Below are 18826 nucleotides of genomic sequence, written 5' to 3' on the forward strand. Positions count from 1 at the left end.
GAAGAAGTTAAGTAACCCCATAATAGATGAAGTTGTGCTACATTACCACACCATAGCCAAGAGCTGAGCATTTTCATTCTACAGGATCTAGGTGGACAGTGTAAATGGGAGCTCTTTTAAGAAGTCACAAGGTTCGACAAACTAAAGTCAAAGCTGAATTGTAGAGTACTAAGTGTTATGTTATTTGGTTGGAGGTACTGGCAACAAAGCTGGCCTTGAGCAAGTCACATACTGAGCAACAAAAAAAACCCCAGAAACTTATTCAATTATTTATTAATTGTATACAGTTATTTTTAACTTCCTTAGAAGGTAAGACTATTTTAGTGGAAGCTCATAATAGAAGTACAGCTCTCAGGTTGTAATCAGCACAGCAAGTAAAAACTAGGGGTAGAGATGAAAATACCACCATTAATAACAAATAACTCACGCACAAGAAATGAGGAGAAAATTAATGTAGATGACAAAAACAAAAAAGCTCATCCTTTTCCTCATAAATCTATCTGAATGTATATAGGCCCAAATGCTATAATCACTAAGAGTGTTAACACATCACAACAAAATATTTCAGGGAAGTTGCTAGATGCTGAAGTGGAAAAGGGCTTATAAAACGAAGTTTATTCTTTGGCTTTTTAAAAATGTTTTTACTTAAAGCAGTTTATCACTACAAAGATCTTTATCCCTACAACCAGTCATAAATTAGAAATAAGTGTAGACTAAACTTTAACATCAGAAAAATATTATTCCTTTAAAAGATATAAAACATGGGCATTTTTTCAGTGTACTAAAATAACTGAGGCATATACAACACTCACTTTGAAAGTCTGTATTGTGGGTAACATGATTAGCCTCTTTTAATATATATAATTTATAAATATAGAAAACACCATTCAACTTCATTAGTAACAGCTTCTTTAAATTTTACATAAACTTTAAACCATGATAAACACTCCAAAAGTTACACAGTACTGCTGCTGAAATCACTACACCTCTACAATATTTTTGTGCCATAAAAATACAACTAAGAACTTTGATAATACCATGAATATTCACCACTAAAAGGCAAATTATATATTCCCTTTTATAGCTATTCTCAGTTGTCTTGGGAAAAAAAGACATTTTTCACATTCACTTTTAACACAGCTTTGGAAATCTTAACCATTTTTTATGTATACTAAAGGAAAAAATACAACCCTAAAAGCTAATAAAACTAGAATTGTATAGAGTACTAAAATGAGGGATAGGAGTCAGAAGATAAGGGTTCAGGTTAAACAGACATTGCTGCAGTAAACATGAACACATGTAAACCGGGTATAATAATCCTTCCCCTCCCTAACTCAAAAGTGAAAGAAAAATCTTTCATTTACGATCAAGTGAAATAATGCATGTGAAAGTGCTTTATAAATGAAAAATGCTTCATAGAGTGACATTACTATTAGTAATACTACTTGTATTTTTCAACATGGTTCTCTTCTATGAAGTACTTTTATAACTAACACCAGTTCTTTCTCTATCATAACCATTATACTACACTAAAATAAAGAATTATCCACCATTTTGCCGACCTCAAAGAAAATGAAAGGAAAGGTCCACTTATTTTTAGAGATTTAAGTAAGGTGTTTTTTAGGGATTTGGTAAAGCAAGAATTTTGCTTCAGATCTGATATTTAAGGTTCTATTGGTTATAAGACATTCCTAAAAAGGACAAATCAAAACTAAGTGTAGAATTTGGTATAGAGTTTTATGAGGGTTTAACACAATGAAAACATAAACCAGAACAAAAAGTTACAGTAAAATGAACACTCTCGTGATACCGGAGTGCAATGATAAGGTTTCCATAGTAACAAAATGGAAAGTCAATTATGCTAACCAATAAGCAACAAACAATTGGATATTTACTATAATTTACACATCAAAGCTTGACATATTCAATTACAGAGTTGATAGTACTTATTAATATCCAGAGATAATTACCATAAATCTGTTTCTCTAGTGCTGAAATGTTCAAGACCATTTTTGATTCTGCAAATACATAATCTTAGTTCAAATTTATAAAAAGTCTAAAGCCTCTGGGAAAGGACAAAATAAGGATCTTAACTTAATCAAACTGCTTCATGAAACTGCTGAATTGTTCTATAGCTCAATATTAACAATGTATATTTTTTGCATGACAAATATACCACAAATTCTTAAATGAAGGCTCAATCCTATATGTTCATCATATATCAACCTGTGATTTCTTTAATTACTGTTACACACATAATCTCAGTATACTGTTATTTTAAATTAAGACAATCATGAAAATATACACACCTTTCAGATAGCTATCCTCATTATACCCTCTATGAAGCAAAAGAGGAAAGAAAAGAGGAGAAAACAAGTAACCTAGGAAGTATGATCAGTTCTCTAGGTCTCTTACGCCCACCTTTGGCCAGCCTGTCAACCACACAACTTAAGTGTTTAAAGAAAAATGAACTAATCCTAAAATGTAAATGTGACAGAGGGAAAAATTATTAAGTGTCTACTATATACCGGGCACTTTATGTACATCACTTTTTTTAATACTTACAGAAGCCCTCTGAGCCAGAAATTATCCCTATTTTTATAAGGAAACTTGTCTCATGAAGCTAAATAACCCACACAAAATTAGATAGCTAATATGTGCCAAATATGGGATTTAAATTTAAGTGTGTATGATTCCAAAACTTGAATTATCTACTAGACTAGTGATTTCAACCAGGCCTTGAAATTATTGATCAGTAAATTTCCAAAAGGAAATTTGGCAGACAGATATAAGGTTACTGATTTATTATTTTGCCAGTTAGGATATTACTATAATTATCCTTATTATTTCTTAAGAGGGAGTACATTTTGACATCAAGAAAGGAAAGAAGTAAAGAGAAGGAGAAACGGCAAAAATTCAGAATGGAGGACAGTCCACTCTCTTACTTATAAATTGGTAACTTTGTATAAACATATATAGAATACATACTAATACAACATTGTCCTTAGTGTGAAACTATCATCCTGAACAGCACTGATCCATGACCCAACGGTTGTAACAGGCTTAAGCATCTTTAAAAAATGCACAGTTTACGGGACTAGCCCTGTAGCTGAGTGATTAAGTTTGTGCGCTCCACTTCGGTGGCCTGGGGTTCGCCAGTTCGGATCCCAGGCACAGCTCTACATACCACTCATCAAGCCATGCTGTGGTGGCAGCCCACATAGAAAAAACAGAATGACTTGTTACTAGGATGTACTGGGGCTTTGGGGAGACAAAAAAACCCAAGTTTTTTCTTAACTCAATGAGGCTTCCTTTTCTAGGAACCAATAGATAGAGTCAAGTATCTTTACTCTAACAGGTACTTCTAACTGATATAGGATCATTAGTAGATAAAAGAATCCTTCCCCTTTCTCAAAGCTTCCAAGAGAACAGGAGATTAGATAACTTTTACTGATATAGCAAGAAATAAGTTTTGCTTTTTACAAGTATATCTGCTTTCTAAGGAGGACCGATTCTTTGAAACATGTATGTTCCTTTGTTTGATGAACACTTGAGAAATTTGGCCATGCGGTTTGAGAGGAGGAATTTGAGAGAACTGAAGTGTTCTTCCTCACAGAGAGAAGAATTTGGAGTTTCCACGGCAAATAAGGTAAAAAGGATTGAGGAACAGACATGACAAAGAGGAGAGAAGAGCCAGCCATAGGACAAGAAACTAGGTATTCTATGGGAGGAAGGACTACGTGAAATATGGGTATCTTTATCAAAACCAGTTAAGTTGTTATGTGTCTATAAACATGTGTAGAAACAGAAACCCAGGAAGCAGAGGGTGCCATGAGAACTTAAGTGCCCTATACCAGGAAAACATAGAAAGCTTAGGAGATTTGGAATTTCCACAGGGTATAAGATTGCGGGTTCAAGCTTATCTTACTTAGAGCTTGAAGGTAATAAGTCAGCATGAATTTGCCCTTCAGATCATCTAGCTAGTCATCGAAAACAATCCTACCAGAAAAGCAAGTATTGGCATTGTTGAGAGAGAAGGAAAGATATAAAATAAGAGATGCTGCATAAGTGAAAGGCTGGGGTAAGAACCTGAGCAGACAGGAGATAGGCTGTGGTTACTGGAGTGGGGAGAGTCTGGGAAAAGGAGAAGCAGAGAAAAATGTCAAAAGAAGAAAGAGGCACTAGACTATAATGGTTAAGACACGTGTGCTCTCAAGGCAGAGACCTGAATTTGCATCTTGGTTCAGGCCGATTATGTGACCATGGAAAAGTTATTTAACTTCTCTCAACTTTAGTTCTCTTGCCTATAAAGTGGAGATGATAACACTATTTCAGTAGAATTGTCTTAAGGATTAAGTGAAATAACATCAAATGAATTAGTTATTATTTGTTTTTAATAATAACAAAAATTGTTACTTTTATTATTATTATTTGCTTCCATTGTATCTAGACACAGCTCCTTCTGCCAGTAGAAAATTCCCCATCTCAGACTGAGAATTCAATTATTATGACTGAAGAAGGTAATAAACTGAAAATTATGTACCTGTCAAGTGGCTCTACCTAAAAAAAGGACATAATGCAGTTCTGCTCCCTCAGAAATACCAAAACAAAAGCAGAAAAAAGTTTAAAGCAATAAATATAAAATCTGGAGATTTTCAGATATGAGACTGTTATTCAATAAACATTATTGAATGTTTTCAGATATGAGAACTGTTTATTCAATAAACATTAATAAGTAGCTACTATTTACAAGTTGCTGTGCTCAGCACTAAAAGGGTAGAAGATGAAGATAAGCTATATAGTCCTTTTCCTCAAAGATGTTAAGGATACAACCTAGGAGAGAAAATGAGGTAGAATACAAACAACTACAGTGCAACACAATATATGATTAACGTCATGAAATAGAAGATACTCTACCTAAGTTTTGAGGAGAGATTATATACAACTAGGGGAAAATAAGGAAAAAAGGAAAAAGGTAGAATCTGAATTGGGCCTTAAGAAACATTGCAGTTGACAGAATATAGCAAGAATACCTTGGAAATAGTGCGGGTTTGGTTCCAGACCACTGTAATAAAGCAACTATCACAATAAAGCAAGTCACACAAGTTTTTTGGTTTCCCAGTGCATATGAAAAGTTATATTTATACTATACTGTAGTCTATTAAGTGTGCAATAGCATGACGTCTAAAAAAACAATATACATACCTTAATTTAAAAAAACTTTATTGCTAGAAAATGCTAACCATCATCTGAGCCTTCAGCAATTAGTAATCTTTTTGCTGGTGGAGGGTCTTGTAAAAAACACATTATCTTTGAAGAGCAATAAAGCGAAGCAGAAGAAAAAGAGTTATGTATGTATGTAGGCAAGGAAAAATTACTAACCATGGTGTGCCTGAAAAACAGGCTGCTTGCATGAAAAGAGTTAAGAACTAACAGGTATTTGGGGGCTACAATAATGACAGCTTTCAGCGCTGAACTAAGGAATTAGGACTATATCTCACAGGCAGTAAGGAGTCACAGAATGCTGGAGACCACTTCTGAATCTAGTAGTTGTACACAGTCTAAACAAAAATGGAATGAGACTGAAGAGGTAGAGATGGAATATCAAGATACTGTAAACATCCAAATGATAATGGGGGCCCAAACTTGGACAACAGCAAAGTTATAAATGCATTCAAGTTACATAAGTAGAAGAACCAACTCAAGAGGCTGAGACAGTACTCAAATAAAAATGACCAGCACGTTTCTAGCATCAGCAACCAGGGGAAGAATGATAACCCTCAGAAATACAGAGAACTCAAGTTTAGTAAAAATCAGTCATAGAAATCAGTCATTTACTTATTCAAGCATTTATTAACCATAAATCACATGCCAGGTGCTAGGGACATAAAGATGAGTAAGATCTAGTTTCGCTACTCAAAGTGGGAGAGAAACATAAAATTTAATAATTAATTGCCATATTGGGTAATAGATTCAATAACAGGAGCTGCAAAATGGGAAGTAGGCTAATCTGCCAATGGAGCAAAATGCTACATGACCAATCACTAAATTTACTTATCAAAAATGTCTCAAGTGAAATTTTTGATTATATGGTATGAATATATTAATATAGTCAATGAATACATTTCTCTTAGAATTTTAAGGAGTGTCCAATTTGTCTAAAGTTTTTCAGGCAGATGAGCAATATTAGTATTCATAAAGTTAGAAACAGTATATGCAAAGATACAGATGTATAAAGAAGCAGTATAGTTCCAAGAACTGCAAATAGTTTAATATGACAGAGTGTAAGATACATAGTGAGAAAAATCTAAAAAGACTGATAAGGGCCAGATGATGGAAGGTCTAATATATTTTATTCCATAATCAATGGAAAGTTATTAAAAGAGTGGAAGCAGAGAAGTGCTTTCTCAAATGATTCTCCCTTCTCAGATAACAGCCCCAGTAGTCCCTAACTCACAGGAGAGTCCTTGCAGCCATATTGGCACATACTGGTAGGGAGAACTCCAGCCCTCCACTGCCAAAGCTGATTGGATCAGGGGTACATGCTCTGTATGGGGTCAATCAGTTTTCCCATCCAAGAATTTAGAATTGTGGCACAGAATAAGTGAGTTAGCTGTGGGCATTGGACTTGTAGAGTTAATGTAAATTCAGAAGTTAAGAGTGCCATTTGGGGACCATGTGAAAGGAGAATGAGTATATAAAGCAGTATACATTCTTAAAGAAGAAGAGATACGAGAATATGTAGCCCTACAGAGAGAACAAGCCTCCAGTACTCATGGGATCTGGCTATATACACCACCCTTGGGTTAAGTAGATATCCCTGGCTTTCCAATAAACTCAATTTTTGTTTAAGCTAATTTAAATGGGTTTCTATTTCTTGTAAGTCTGACAAAACAAGGTGATTAATTCTGGTGGTTAATCAGAAGAATAAATTAGAGGGGAAATAGTCTAGAAACAGGTAGAACATTTAAACTAGGAAAGGAGTTATCAAAAGACAGCAATATCGGAGCCAGCCCGGTGGTGCAGTGGTTAAGTGCACACGTTTCACCCCAGTGGCCCGGGGTTCTCTGGTTCAGATCCCGGGTGCAGACATGGCACCGCTTGGCAAGCCATGCTGTGGTAGGCGTCCCACATATAAAGGAGAGGAAGATGGGCACGGATGTTAGCTCAGGGCCAGGCTTCCTCAGCAAAAAGAAGAGGACTGGCAGCAGTTAGCTCAGGGCTAATCTTCCTCAAAAAATTTTAAAAAAAAGACTAATAGTAGCAAACAGAGGCAGATAGGATGGGGAAAAAAAGTAACCAATATTGTGCAGGGTCCATGAAGATTAACTAATTAATTTATTTATATATTTTTTTATTTTTTAAAGATTGGCACCTGAGCTAACAACTGTTGCCAAACTTTTTTTTTCTTTCTGCTTTCTCCCCAAATTCCCCCAGTACATAGTTGAATATTTTAGTTGTGGGTCCTTCTAGTTGTGGCATGTTGGGACGCCACCTCAGCACGGCCTAATGAGAGGCACCATGTCCGTGCCCAGGATCCGAACCGGCGAAACCCTGGGCCGCCCAAGCAGAGTGCATGAACTTAATCACTCGGCCACGGGGCTGGCCCCCATGAAGCTTAATTTAAACGAAGAGTTTCAAGAAGCTGAAGCAGTATCAATTGCATCTAAGGACTAGAAGGAGCAGGAGGTCAACTGAGGCTTTTAAGATAATAATTTCAATAGAATAATTGAGACAGAAGTCATATTTGAATAATAAATAAATGGCAGAAAACATGTGCAACTAAGAAATTCCTTTGAAGGAATGTGATGAGTAAAAGAAAGAAATCTGGGGGCCAGCCCCATGGCCAAGTAGTTAAAGTTCCATGTGCTCTGCTTTGCTGGCCTGGGGTTCACAGGTTCGGATCCCAAGTGTGCACCTACTCCACTCATCACTCAAGCTGTGGTGGCATTCCACATGCAAAGGAGAGGAAGATTGGCACAGATGTTAGCTCAAGGCCAATCCTCCTCAAGTAAAAAAAAGAGGAGGATTGGCAATGAATGTTAGCTCCAGGCAAATCTTCCTCACAAAATAAAAAGAAAGAAAGAAAGAAATTTGGGAATACAATAGTATTAAAAAAAGAGTATACTTTAAAAAAAAGGGGTCATTGATGTGAACTTATCCTTAGGTAAAGAGTCAGGGGAGAATGAAAGCCCCATTCTACAAGAGTGAAATGATATTCCAAAGGAAGCAGAAGTCCAGGAAAGGATAGCCTTAAGAAGGTCAATTTTTTCTTAAAATTGGTTATGAAAAAACAAAAAAAAAATGACAAAAATCCCAAGAAATCTTAAAGTAGGGAGAAGAAAAGTTGAGGAAACTCACATTCCTGAATACTGTGTATCATTCAGTACAGGCAATGACTGGCCAGTGATCTGCTGAGAACAAAGGAGCAAGACTAGGTTGGATGACTTATGAAAATATAAAAGGTTTGAGCCACAAGTGCAGTGTGATGGAGAGTTAACAAGAAGTCAGTCAAGAATCCTACTGACCCAGAGTTTCAGGGAATACAACAAAAAAACAGAATCACAAACTGGCACTATCAGGAAAAAGTAAGCTACTAATGATTTAGGTGAGGATAACCTTAGGTATAGTTTATTACATAACCTAGTATGATGTCACCTTAACTTCTAACTTGCAAAAATTAAATAACGCTATTCAGAAATGTTTCTGTCCTAAAAACTGAAAAGCGTTCTATTTTAAATTTACATTATAAGAGATTGATATACTTCAAAATATTTTAAAAATTAAAAAATAACACAGATTTTCATTTTACTCCATATTCAAAGATCAACTCCAGATCTAATGACTTAAATGTTAAAAATAAAACTTTAAAACTCTTAGTAGAAAGCACAGGTGACTATTTTTTAGACTCAGAGTAAGGAACAATTTTCTAAACAAAAAGCAATTACAATAAAAGAAAAGATTGATGAATTTGACTAAAATTAAAATTAAATCTTTTTCATCAAAAGATACTACAGCAACAACAAAAACTGCATTTAGGATTCCAGGTTCATAAACACCAGTAAATTCTATAAGATAAGAATAGTATTTTCTGTTTCATATCCAATATTAAATGATTAACTCCAGCACTTTACTGACAAGCTACGAACATAACTGAATAACCAGTTCACATAATTCTATACTTGTAATACACTGCCCTTCAAACAAAAGAATAAAATATCAATAATAACTAATATATAGTTTGCACTGAAGAGATACAGACTGAGAAAAACGAGTAGTTGATGAGATATTTACATATGTAATTTTCACTTTTCTTTGCTTCTAAATTCACTTTTTAATTGAGTGACATTTGAGTGCTAGAATGTGTTAAGCAATACAATATTTTACACAACTTCTATGGTTGCTTATTTGCACAGTCTGTGAATCCATGACTCATAAACTGTATAACTTTACCTTTTCTATACCAAATCTAGAACAGGTATTAAGAGCAGGCTTGCTGATCACAATGATGTACAAGATTCTGAATATTTGTCAAAAAAGTAAAACATTTAAAACTATCCCTCCCACAAACTCCCTAAAAGAAAGTGAAAAGATAAGTTACAAACTGAGAGAGGACATTTACAACATACACAAAGGATTAACATGAAGAATATAAAAAATTCTTATAAATCAATTAAGAAAAACAGAAAAATAAGTAAAAGCCATGAACAGGAATTCCACTGAAGAGGAAACAGAAAAGGCGACTAAACATAAAAAGAAATGTTCTACAACAATGATGATCAGGAAAATGTAAATCAAGACCACAATGACATACTATTTTACACTCTTCTGATTTGGAAAGATTAAAAGGACAATATCACACATAAGAAAGGACAGATAACCAAAGGATCTTTTATGTCTTACATATCGCTGATATGAATATAAACTGGCACAACCACAATGGAAGTTGGGAATCATCTCCTAGTGTTGGGCATTCATCTACCCCGGGAGGCAACAATTTGTACTGTAGATATATAATTAATAGAAACTCATATATGTACAATACGAAAACTGCACAGAATTCCACAGCAGCATTGTTCACAATTACAAAAACTACAAAATAATTAAATGCCCAATGAGGGAGAGTGAGTGGAGAAATATTCAAATATCAAAGAAGGAGAGAGTTGATGATTAGTTTACTCAATGGAATATTATACAGCAATTAAAATGACTGACTATAGCAAGATGCAATAATATGGATAAATCAGCAATAATGATTTGGAAAGACTGTATTTAACACAATTATATAAGAACAACTAAAATAAAAGATAAATCTTTTAGAATTATATATCCAACAAAACTATATACAAAGAAAGCAAGAGAACACAGGACTCAAGACGATGATTATGCTGGCTGACAAGAAGGTGGAGGTAGGAGGAAGGAATGGAGAAAAATCACACACAGGTTAAGTTCCTAGCTTTTGGGGGGAGGTAGGAAGTGAGTTATAGTCTATGAGTGCTTATTATAATGATACATAGATGGATGGATAAGGATTAATCCAATGCAGTGTACCTAAGGTGTAATAATATCTCCCTGGAGAATCACTAAGGTAGCAACTACAGGAAAGGGAAAACAATATGATTTATGTGCAAGATAGATGATATTCAGCACATGTATTGAGTGGTAAGTATGTCTTCTCAATCTAAAATAAATTCCAAATTCTGTCATAACAACCTTCCAATAAATTAAGGTGTTCGTGAGCTAGGGCAGTGAAGCTTTAACCAATTAGACAAAGTTACCACTGCCAAGTTTCTAAAATAGATAAATCCTAATAATGGTATATGTTATGCAATTCTCACGTATCAGTTCATCTTTATAACATGACACCAACATTTACCTTCAAATCTAAGGTATTTATTATCAAATACATTCTTCTTAGGCTTTCCTATTCTTCATTTTTAACAGACAATATTTATGTACATAATGTTACATAAATTTAATTCTTGTGAGATTGTGAAAAACTGAATGTGACAATAGAGCTATTTTCAAATAAGATTTCCTTAGATAAAATTAAGAGAAACGAGACATGTGTCAAGATAAATGTTCTCTATTTCCGCTCTTCTAAGACATTAGAAGTTACTTTTTCTTAGTATGTTTTTCCCATTCAAAATTGTAAAGTTTAAAGCTTTTAACTAGTTTTCAAATTTCTAACTTTGCTCCCAACTTTGCATATCAAAAATTAATCATATTAAATGTTATGATTTTGTCATACTGTAGTCCAAGTAAAATTGGTTTTTGAAATAGAGTAGACATTGACAATTGTTCAACACAGTACATTTTACTAGGAAATAATGCAGAATTAACTACTCTGTTCGAATATCAGGTTTGCTTCTGGAAATAACATTATTCTAAGTGGTATTCACCTCTACAAACTACTACTCCACTCTTCCCATTTGTTTAAAAGTAGACACATAGGAATCATCTGATAAAAGGCATGGAAATTTACTGTTGCCAAATTTGAAAAGCAGAAAGAGGAGAGCCCAAGGAATCAGATGCAAAGATCTGGTGTAAAGAGACAATGCTTAGAAGGTGCCCCAACCGCTCCCTATTTCAATATTGATCATATGTGAATAGTAAGAGTTGTAGGAGACGAGAACTAATCTCTATTATACTAATCAGAGATGATGGAAAAACATCCAACATAGAGCCACAATTTTATAACACTAGTTTCAGCACAGAGACTTTTACATAGGTAGTCAAAAAATATTCGGCAAGTTATTTAAGGATATGCCGTATTCAATAAAGTACTCAGCATTCTATAAGAATAGGAATAATCGAATCTAAGCTGAAAAACCACACTGTATTGATTTATTGTTCAAACAGTTGATGCTAGGTATCACTGTTGTCTAGTACTAAGTCTATGCTGTATTCTCCACTTTTCTTAACTGTACCTCAAAGTACTGACTCAAAATCAAAATATTCTGAAATTTAAAAAAGTCAATTAAGCTAGCTAGATCCACTTATCTAGAAGTAGCGGCAAAATTTTTTCTTAACCTCTCACTATTTCTATCTTAAAACTCTATGAACCTCATTTCTCTTTAGAATTCTAATAAGTAAAATGGGATAAAGAAGGGAGGAAAAATATCAAATCAATATGTTGTACACCTTAAAGTTACACATGTTCTATATTAAATATATCTCAATTTTAAAAAAGGGAGGAGAAAGAGGAAATGGACTCAAATACCATGGGACTTATAAGTTGGGAAATGTTGTCAGTTTTCTCTGAGTGACAGAACTATGAGCACCTTTTACTTCCTGTGTGCTTTTCTGCACTTTCTAGATTTCCTACAATGAACGTGTATTACCTTTATAATTCGAGAAAACTGTAAAATCTGCATTACCCATTCTGTGTACTTTCTCATCCCTGTCTAGATTCCTCCAATCCACTTTAAAATCTTAATCCTTCCAACAGAGAAACCTTCCCACTTTCCAGTATCACTACAAAATTAGACATCACCTCCTCATTTCCCATCAAATGGGTAAAATAGCAGTGTGCTATAGATAGGTATGACATAAGTAGTGCAGAAATCCCTTCTGAACTTTTCAAGGGAATATTTTTGGGACAAGGGATTAGAAATGTAAATTAAAGAAAACTACGTAATTTCTATGTCAGTGATTATGATCAACTTAGAACAGTCAAGACATTTCTCAGCCTAGGTAATAAATGGAGCCTTCTTATCAAAGTACTGAGTACCTACTAAGCATGAAACACATAGCTTCACTACAGATGAGCTTAAAATTTTAAAGTAAAGTTTATCTTATGGATAGTCTACAGAGAAATGTAAAATCTTTTGGAAGGTTTTGCACAAAGACTTGACAACTTTCACCAGAAATAGTAATTGTCAAATGAAAATCTGCAAAAAGGTTATTTGTACTGTTAGCCTTTATAAAATACAACACCTTATTCACAATAATAATGCACTGCTAAACTAAAGACTACCAAATAGAATGTGGAAAGCATTTTTCCTTGTTGTAGAGGAACTTAACAAGTAGTATATATATATTAAAGTTAACTTTGGTTAATTATATCTTTGGCCAATTTTTAGAAAGTTCACACATCTATAACTCGGAATGCAAAACATTTATGGGTCCAGAGAAATGAGGAAGCTTAAAGAATGATGTAGTGGGAAACTCTAGAGATACGAATTCTAACTCAGACTTATACAGTGTGACCACAAACAATTCACTTAACATTCCTGAAGTAAGTGTCCTGATCTGCAAAATGGAAATACCACCAACCTTACTGCATTGTTGTAAAGATTATATAAGATGTACAGGGTACCAAGTACAATGTCTGACGTATAGAAAATAATCAATAAATGTTATTTGTACTCTCTTCTAGAAAGTGAAAGCCATATCCTGTCATCTTTATCTCCTCCAATATAGCTTTGGTAGATAATCAATAAATGTTTCTTGAAATGAATCCTGTAACTTAAAGCTAACTACCTCAACCTTCCACGCTGGCAAGTCACCTCTACCTAAATAAATTCTGCTGAGAATGGAATTTAAGATTCTCAACCCAACGTTTTATTAGGCATTTTGATGAAGATGAATCTCCAATAATTAACAAGGGAACTTTATTAGTATGCTACTCAATATTTGGGTCAGAATTCTACAAAATTACTGCTGTAGCCAACATTTTCATTTCGAGATTCTTTATATAGCTTTCATTAGTCCAGTTTCCTTAAAAATAAACTTTAATTTATTTAGCCTCAGAAAGTATCTCACTAAGTTTCCCACTACACTTCAGATAAAAAAGAGAACAGGACACAAAAGTTAGTTGTGAGATAAAAATTAGAAATTGCCAATTAAGTTCATATTTTTAAACAGCCTATTTTTATTTTTGCTACAGCAAATATTCTTCCTTACACATTGAACCTTCTAGCCATCAAAGTCTGTGTGTACTTTATTAATGATTCCTTGTTTAACAAGCCTCCTAAATTACTAGCAACAGTTAGAAACATTATTCCACAGAAATATTACAGTAATTAACAAAACAAAGTACTGTTGGGTTTCAGATTTTCTTTGCTTTGCCTTTCCACAACCAATGGTTATTAATAAGCCAATTCCAGCTCAAGCAGTAAAGTATTTTAAATTCTGCAATGTAATTTGAAAAATAATTTTAAAATGTTGGGTGTACAATGTTTCTAAATAAATAAGTATCACTTAAATTAAAAGTAAGTTGTAACGTGTAACTTTCAGAGTGAGACAGGTATTCCTGAGACAAGATAATGGCAGAGTAACAATTTTAAACTACTAAACACATTTTAAAACTTGCTACATAAATTACTATTTAAATACTTAAATTCTGTATGGTAGAGAAGCATTAAGAACTTCATATTAACTTTTCAATTTAATAAATTCAAATAACTCAGAAGCTTTTAAAAACTGGTTCTTCAAACAAGAGCGATAAATATTTGGTCACTATATACCAGTTTCATGACCAATGAAATAAAATGTGTGAATAGATGGATATAGTTAGTCAAGCAAATTTCATCACTATTTATCTTAAGTGCTGATATAAATAATTATTTTAACGAACATGATAAAGTTTAAATGCAGTAACTTTTATTAGAACTGGGAGTCAAATACACCAAGAAAAGTGTCCTGGATACACATGACAACTTATAAGGTAACACTTAATAAAAACTATCTTTTTTCTGGAGAGAGTTACATTTTACTTTACTTAAAAGTCTAACTTTAGAGTAGGTGTTCCCCTACTTTGGTCCCATTTTTTAAACACTCATGTTTAAAATTACTTTGACTTGCCGCCTTGATTTTGTCAAAATTGATCTTATTAAAAGTCCCAAAATGTTATATTTTAATACATGTGAAAACACAGTTTTAGGTCCATGCCAAAATAAGTGTCTTTCATGCCAACTTTCTATAAAATACAAATAAGGATGCCAAATACTTGATAATTCTAAAGCCACTCCATTCAAACAAAAATGCTCCTGTCATTTTCATGGCTTTTTCTCAGTCAGAATTAAAGTATGCTTTTTATATCTCAAGACTAGGCAATGGAAAGCATTTCCCATATGCCTCAAATAAACTTCATTTTAAAAGCTCATGTAAATTAATAAAACAATAAATTTCATTCATATAGCAAATGTGGTATGCTTTAAGACTTCCTCATAAATGGCGAAGAGTAATTAAAATACTATATAGTAACTGTTCAATGATATGAAAATTCAGCTTTGCATTTCCAAAGGATTCCAAATTTTCAACAGATCATTGTTACACCGTGTTGAAATATGCATTTTTTTGGAGGAAATATCAAGTGTTATAAGAATGCCTTCAAGCTTACATCTAACTGCACAATAAACCAAGCTGATACAGCAATCAATCAATAAAGACATTTAAACAGCCAAAAATTTAGAAGCAGGTGCAATACTTAATTCTGACATCATCAAGAATTAACTCCTCAGAGTGTGTAGATTGTCTTTTAAAAAAGAATTAACTGCCCAACACACAAAAATAAATCTAAGTATAGTATTTTTTCTTCTTTTAATTCCCAAGTCAATCTTTGAGTAGTTAGAAGACTATATTTAAACAAACCAAAATAAATTCAAGTCAAAAGACGAGCATGAAATTTTAATCCAGATGTAAACATCTCTAGGACACCTCGAAGTAATGAAAAATAAACCCAACAGGGTAGCGTAGGTATCCTTGTACATCACAGAGACCTAAACACAAAAGTCGTGCCTACATCATCAAATATTTAGCTGGAAATGGGAAAGAATAATATTGCTACTCGACATGGACTTCACTAATGAAGAGACCTATTTTGTTCTCATCTTCTGCAGGCATTCGGTGCACAACATTTTCCCTTAGTCGACTGCTTTCTTATTTGTAAACAACTTCTGTAGCTCTTTCTCTGGGGTTCAAACAGGAGGGAAAATGAAAGTCTGAAGGCATCAGCATATGAGCTTCCGGATCTGACCGGGCAGGGAGCAGCTGAGACAGGAGCTGGGAGTAGCTGAGAAGAGGACCTTATAGCTATCGCTTGGTAAAAAAAGAAAAAAGGTAGCCCTCAAATTTGAGGAAAGAAATGCAGTCACCTGAAGAGGGCTGGTGAAAGCGAAGCAGGCATTTGGTGAGACACGCTTTCGTTAAAAAAAAAAAAAAGAACTTGTCTGGGGGCTGGAAGTTATGGGGGCGCTCTTTGTGCGGAGTCCGAGGGGAAGGGGAGGGACGAGAAAACAGCCTGAGAGTCATTCAAAGGAGGGTAAGGAGCGGCGGACGAGGGAAAGGCGGGGCCGGCCGGCGGGCGGAGGGAGGGCGGGAGGGGGCGACAGGGGCGGCCGCGGGCGGCTGACACCCGGGAGGGGGCGGGGAGTTGGCCGCTCCCGGCACCGGGGAGAGCCGACTCGGCTGCAGGCAGCCCACAGGGACGGGTCCCGCTGGTAGGGAGGGTCAGCTCAAAGCGGTGGCAGGCCAGGCTCCGGCGCGGGGAGAGGGTCCGGCTCCCGAAAGAAGCGGCTCTGGAGTGACATCCCCGAGTTTCCGCACTTAGCGGCTTCGCTCGGCCCGCGACCCTGCGCCAGACTTTCCGCGCTCAAGGCGCCGGCGCGTCCCGCCCGGGCCGCGGCCTTACCTGCAGCTCCGTGAGCAGGATCTCCGCCCGTTCGGGGTTGGACGCCATTGCGCTCCGCTCTGGACTCCGCACCTGGACGCGGCCGCCGCTGGCGAAGGGAGAAGGCGGGACGGGAGCCGGGTGGGGGGTGAGGAGCGGGGAGAGAAGAAAAAAACCTAGAGCTTCATGGAGGCGCAGCCCCTGCTGGAGGCGCGGCTTATTCCACCCGGTTCATGGAGAGCGGCGGGGAGCGAGGGCACTCGTAGCGGGCTCGCCCTCGCCGCCCGCTCGCCCGCTCCGGACTCTGCTCTCTCAGTCGCTCCCTCTGGGCGACGCCAGGAGCCGCCTTAAGCCTCTCGGTGCGGGGCACTGCGGCCGCGGCGGCAGCTCCTGCTGTCGCACCATTTGGCTGTCACCGCGTCGCAAAAGCGGCCTCGCTTGGCGGCTGTCAGGACACGTGACGGCCGCGGCCACCGCCTCCCTCCGGCCTGGAGAGGAGGAGCGGAGGGGCCCCCGGGGGCGGGAGCGGCGCGGGGGCGGGGCGGCTTCCGACCGGCTCGGGGGCGGGGCAGCCGTTGGCCCCGGCGGGGGTGAAAACGAGGGGAAAGGACTGGGCTCGCGTCTCTCGGGGGGCGGGAAGAGGAAGAAAAAAACACACGCCCGCTTTCCTGATGCGTTTACGGGCCCCACCGTGAAGGCTAGCGTTCGGGAGCCTGCTGCTGCTGTTGTTTTCCCCAGTGCCGCTTTCTCTTCTGTTGCCGAAGTTTAGGCCTAACCTAAACGGGCCGCTTCCTAACCGCCACCAACCAGAGTTTCGGGACTCAAACCTTACAGATTACTCCCCTGCCCCCATCAACCCAAGCTATTAATCTTGCCTCTTGCTCGCTCTACCATAGCGCATCTTCCCACCAGGAAGGGGCACAGCTGGCTACACCGGGGTGTGTCTGTACTTTTCAAGAAATGTAAGCAGCTCGCGATCTCTGGCAACTTGTAAAGCACGGCCTTTAAGTGCTGTGTATTTTCGCAAGCGCTGAACTACTGTGGTTTGGGCAGTAGAAGTCTATATAGAGTTTAGAATTTAATTAGCTGGCCTCCTGAATTGTTTTTAACTGAATGTAGACTGAAGGAGGTGGGGTGGGATCAGCCCACGAATGGAAAAAAAGCCAACTTTCCTTGGTGTGATGAACATCCAAGCTAACCTATTAGTAACATATAGCTAAGTCGTGTAAGTTTAGGTTTAAAAAATGACACTAGTATTCAGGAATGTCAATAAAGTTTCCAACAGGTAGCTTTTGTTTGAGCAGTGAGTGGATATTCTAGGCAGCTGCCTAACTTTTCATTATTTGAGGCTGAAATACAATGGCTTTCTCAAAAGCTACTTGGAGAAAGTGCTAGGGGTTGTTTAGTTAGATAGGTACTTGAGGAAGGGCTTAATTGGCATACTTCTAAAGAGGTATAATAGTATGTATTTCTCTTACATTCCACATAAGATCTGTTGGACTGATGCTAGGACTTAAGTTTATCTTTTTGTCTTCTCAATTCTCATGCATTACCTTGACAAACATTCATTGAAGGTCCAGAGTTCTGTGACCGTGTTTTCTGAGCTCCAACTCATGATATGTGATGAGGAATTTTTCTGGTATGTACTTTAAAGTTTTACAACTGTTTATATGTTTAATGCATTGCCTTGGTTGAAAATGATAATTAACATATATGAAATAACAACACTTGGAAAAGCCAAGATATAATTGCCCTCCCTGGTAACTAAGAGCCAGACAGTGTTCTAGGCCCTGGAGTTACAGCTAGGATTGAGAAAGAGTCTTTGTCCCTGGAATGATTGGGTCTTTGGAGAAACAGACTTGTGTCCAAACAACTATAATGCAATTTTAAATGGTAGGCAAAGAATGTTAGGGAAGCACTGCATTTAGATATATATACATATGCATATATGTTTTGTGTGTGTAATAAAAATATATATATAACAAAAATGTACCATTTTAACAATTCTAAGTGTACAATTCAGTGGCATTAAATGCATGCAGATATATGTTGCTTATTTTTGCCTTGCCTTACTCCAAAATGGGTTTGAGATCGCTGGCATGCACATAGTAGGTTCTTAATAATGATGGAATTAAAAATTACCTATGTAAGGACTGAGCATTACAGTCCATGAGCTTTCTTTTTAAAAATAAATTTAGATATGAGAGAATG

General features: G+C 36.6%; 1 protein-coding gene across 2 annotated transcripts in view; it reads right to left on the minus strand.

Moving 5' to 3' along the window:
- Positions 1-17105, minus strand: part of PKN2 (protein kinase N2) — a 148720-nt gene extending 131615 nt beyond the window's left edge. For both annotated transcript variants that reach the window (XM_070592381.1, XM_008529594.2), the window contains exon 1: positions 16637-17105. In XM_070592381.1, the coding sequence (XP_070448482.1) occupies positions 16637-16684 (48 nt within the window). In that variant the 5' untranslated portion in view covers positions 16685-17105. The remainder of the gene's footprint in view (positions 1-16636) is intronic.
- Between the last annotated feature and the right edge of the window lie 1721 nt (positions 17106-18826).

Source organism: Equus przewalskii, chromosome 24 (genome assembly GCF_037783145.1).
Source record: "Equus przewalskii isolate Varuska chromosome 24, EquPr2, whole genome shotgun sequence".
Lineage (NCBI taxonomy): Eukaryota > Metazoa > Chordata > Mammalia > Perissodactyla > Equidae > Equus > Equus przewalskii.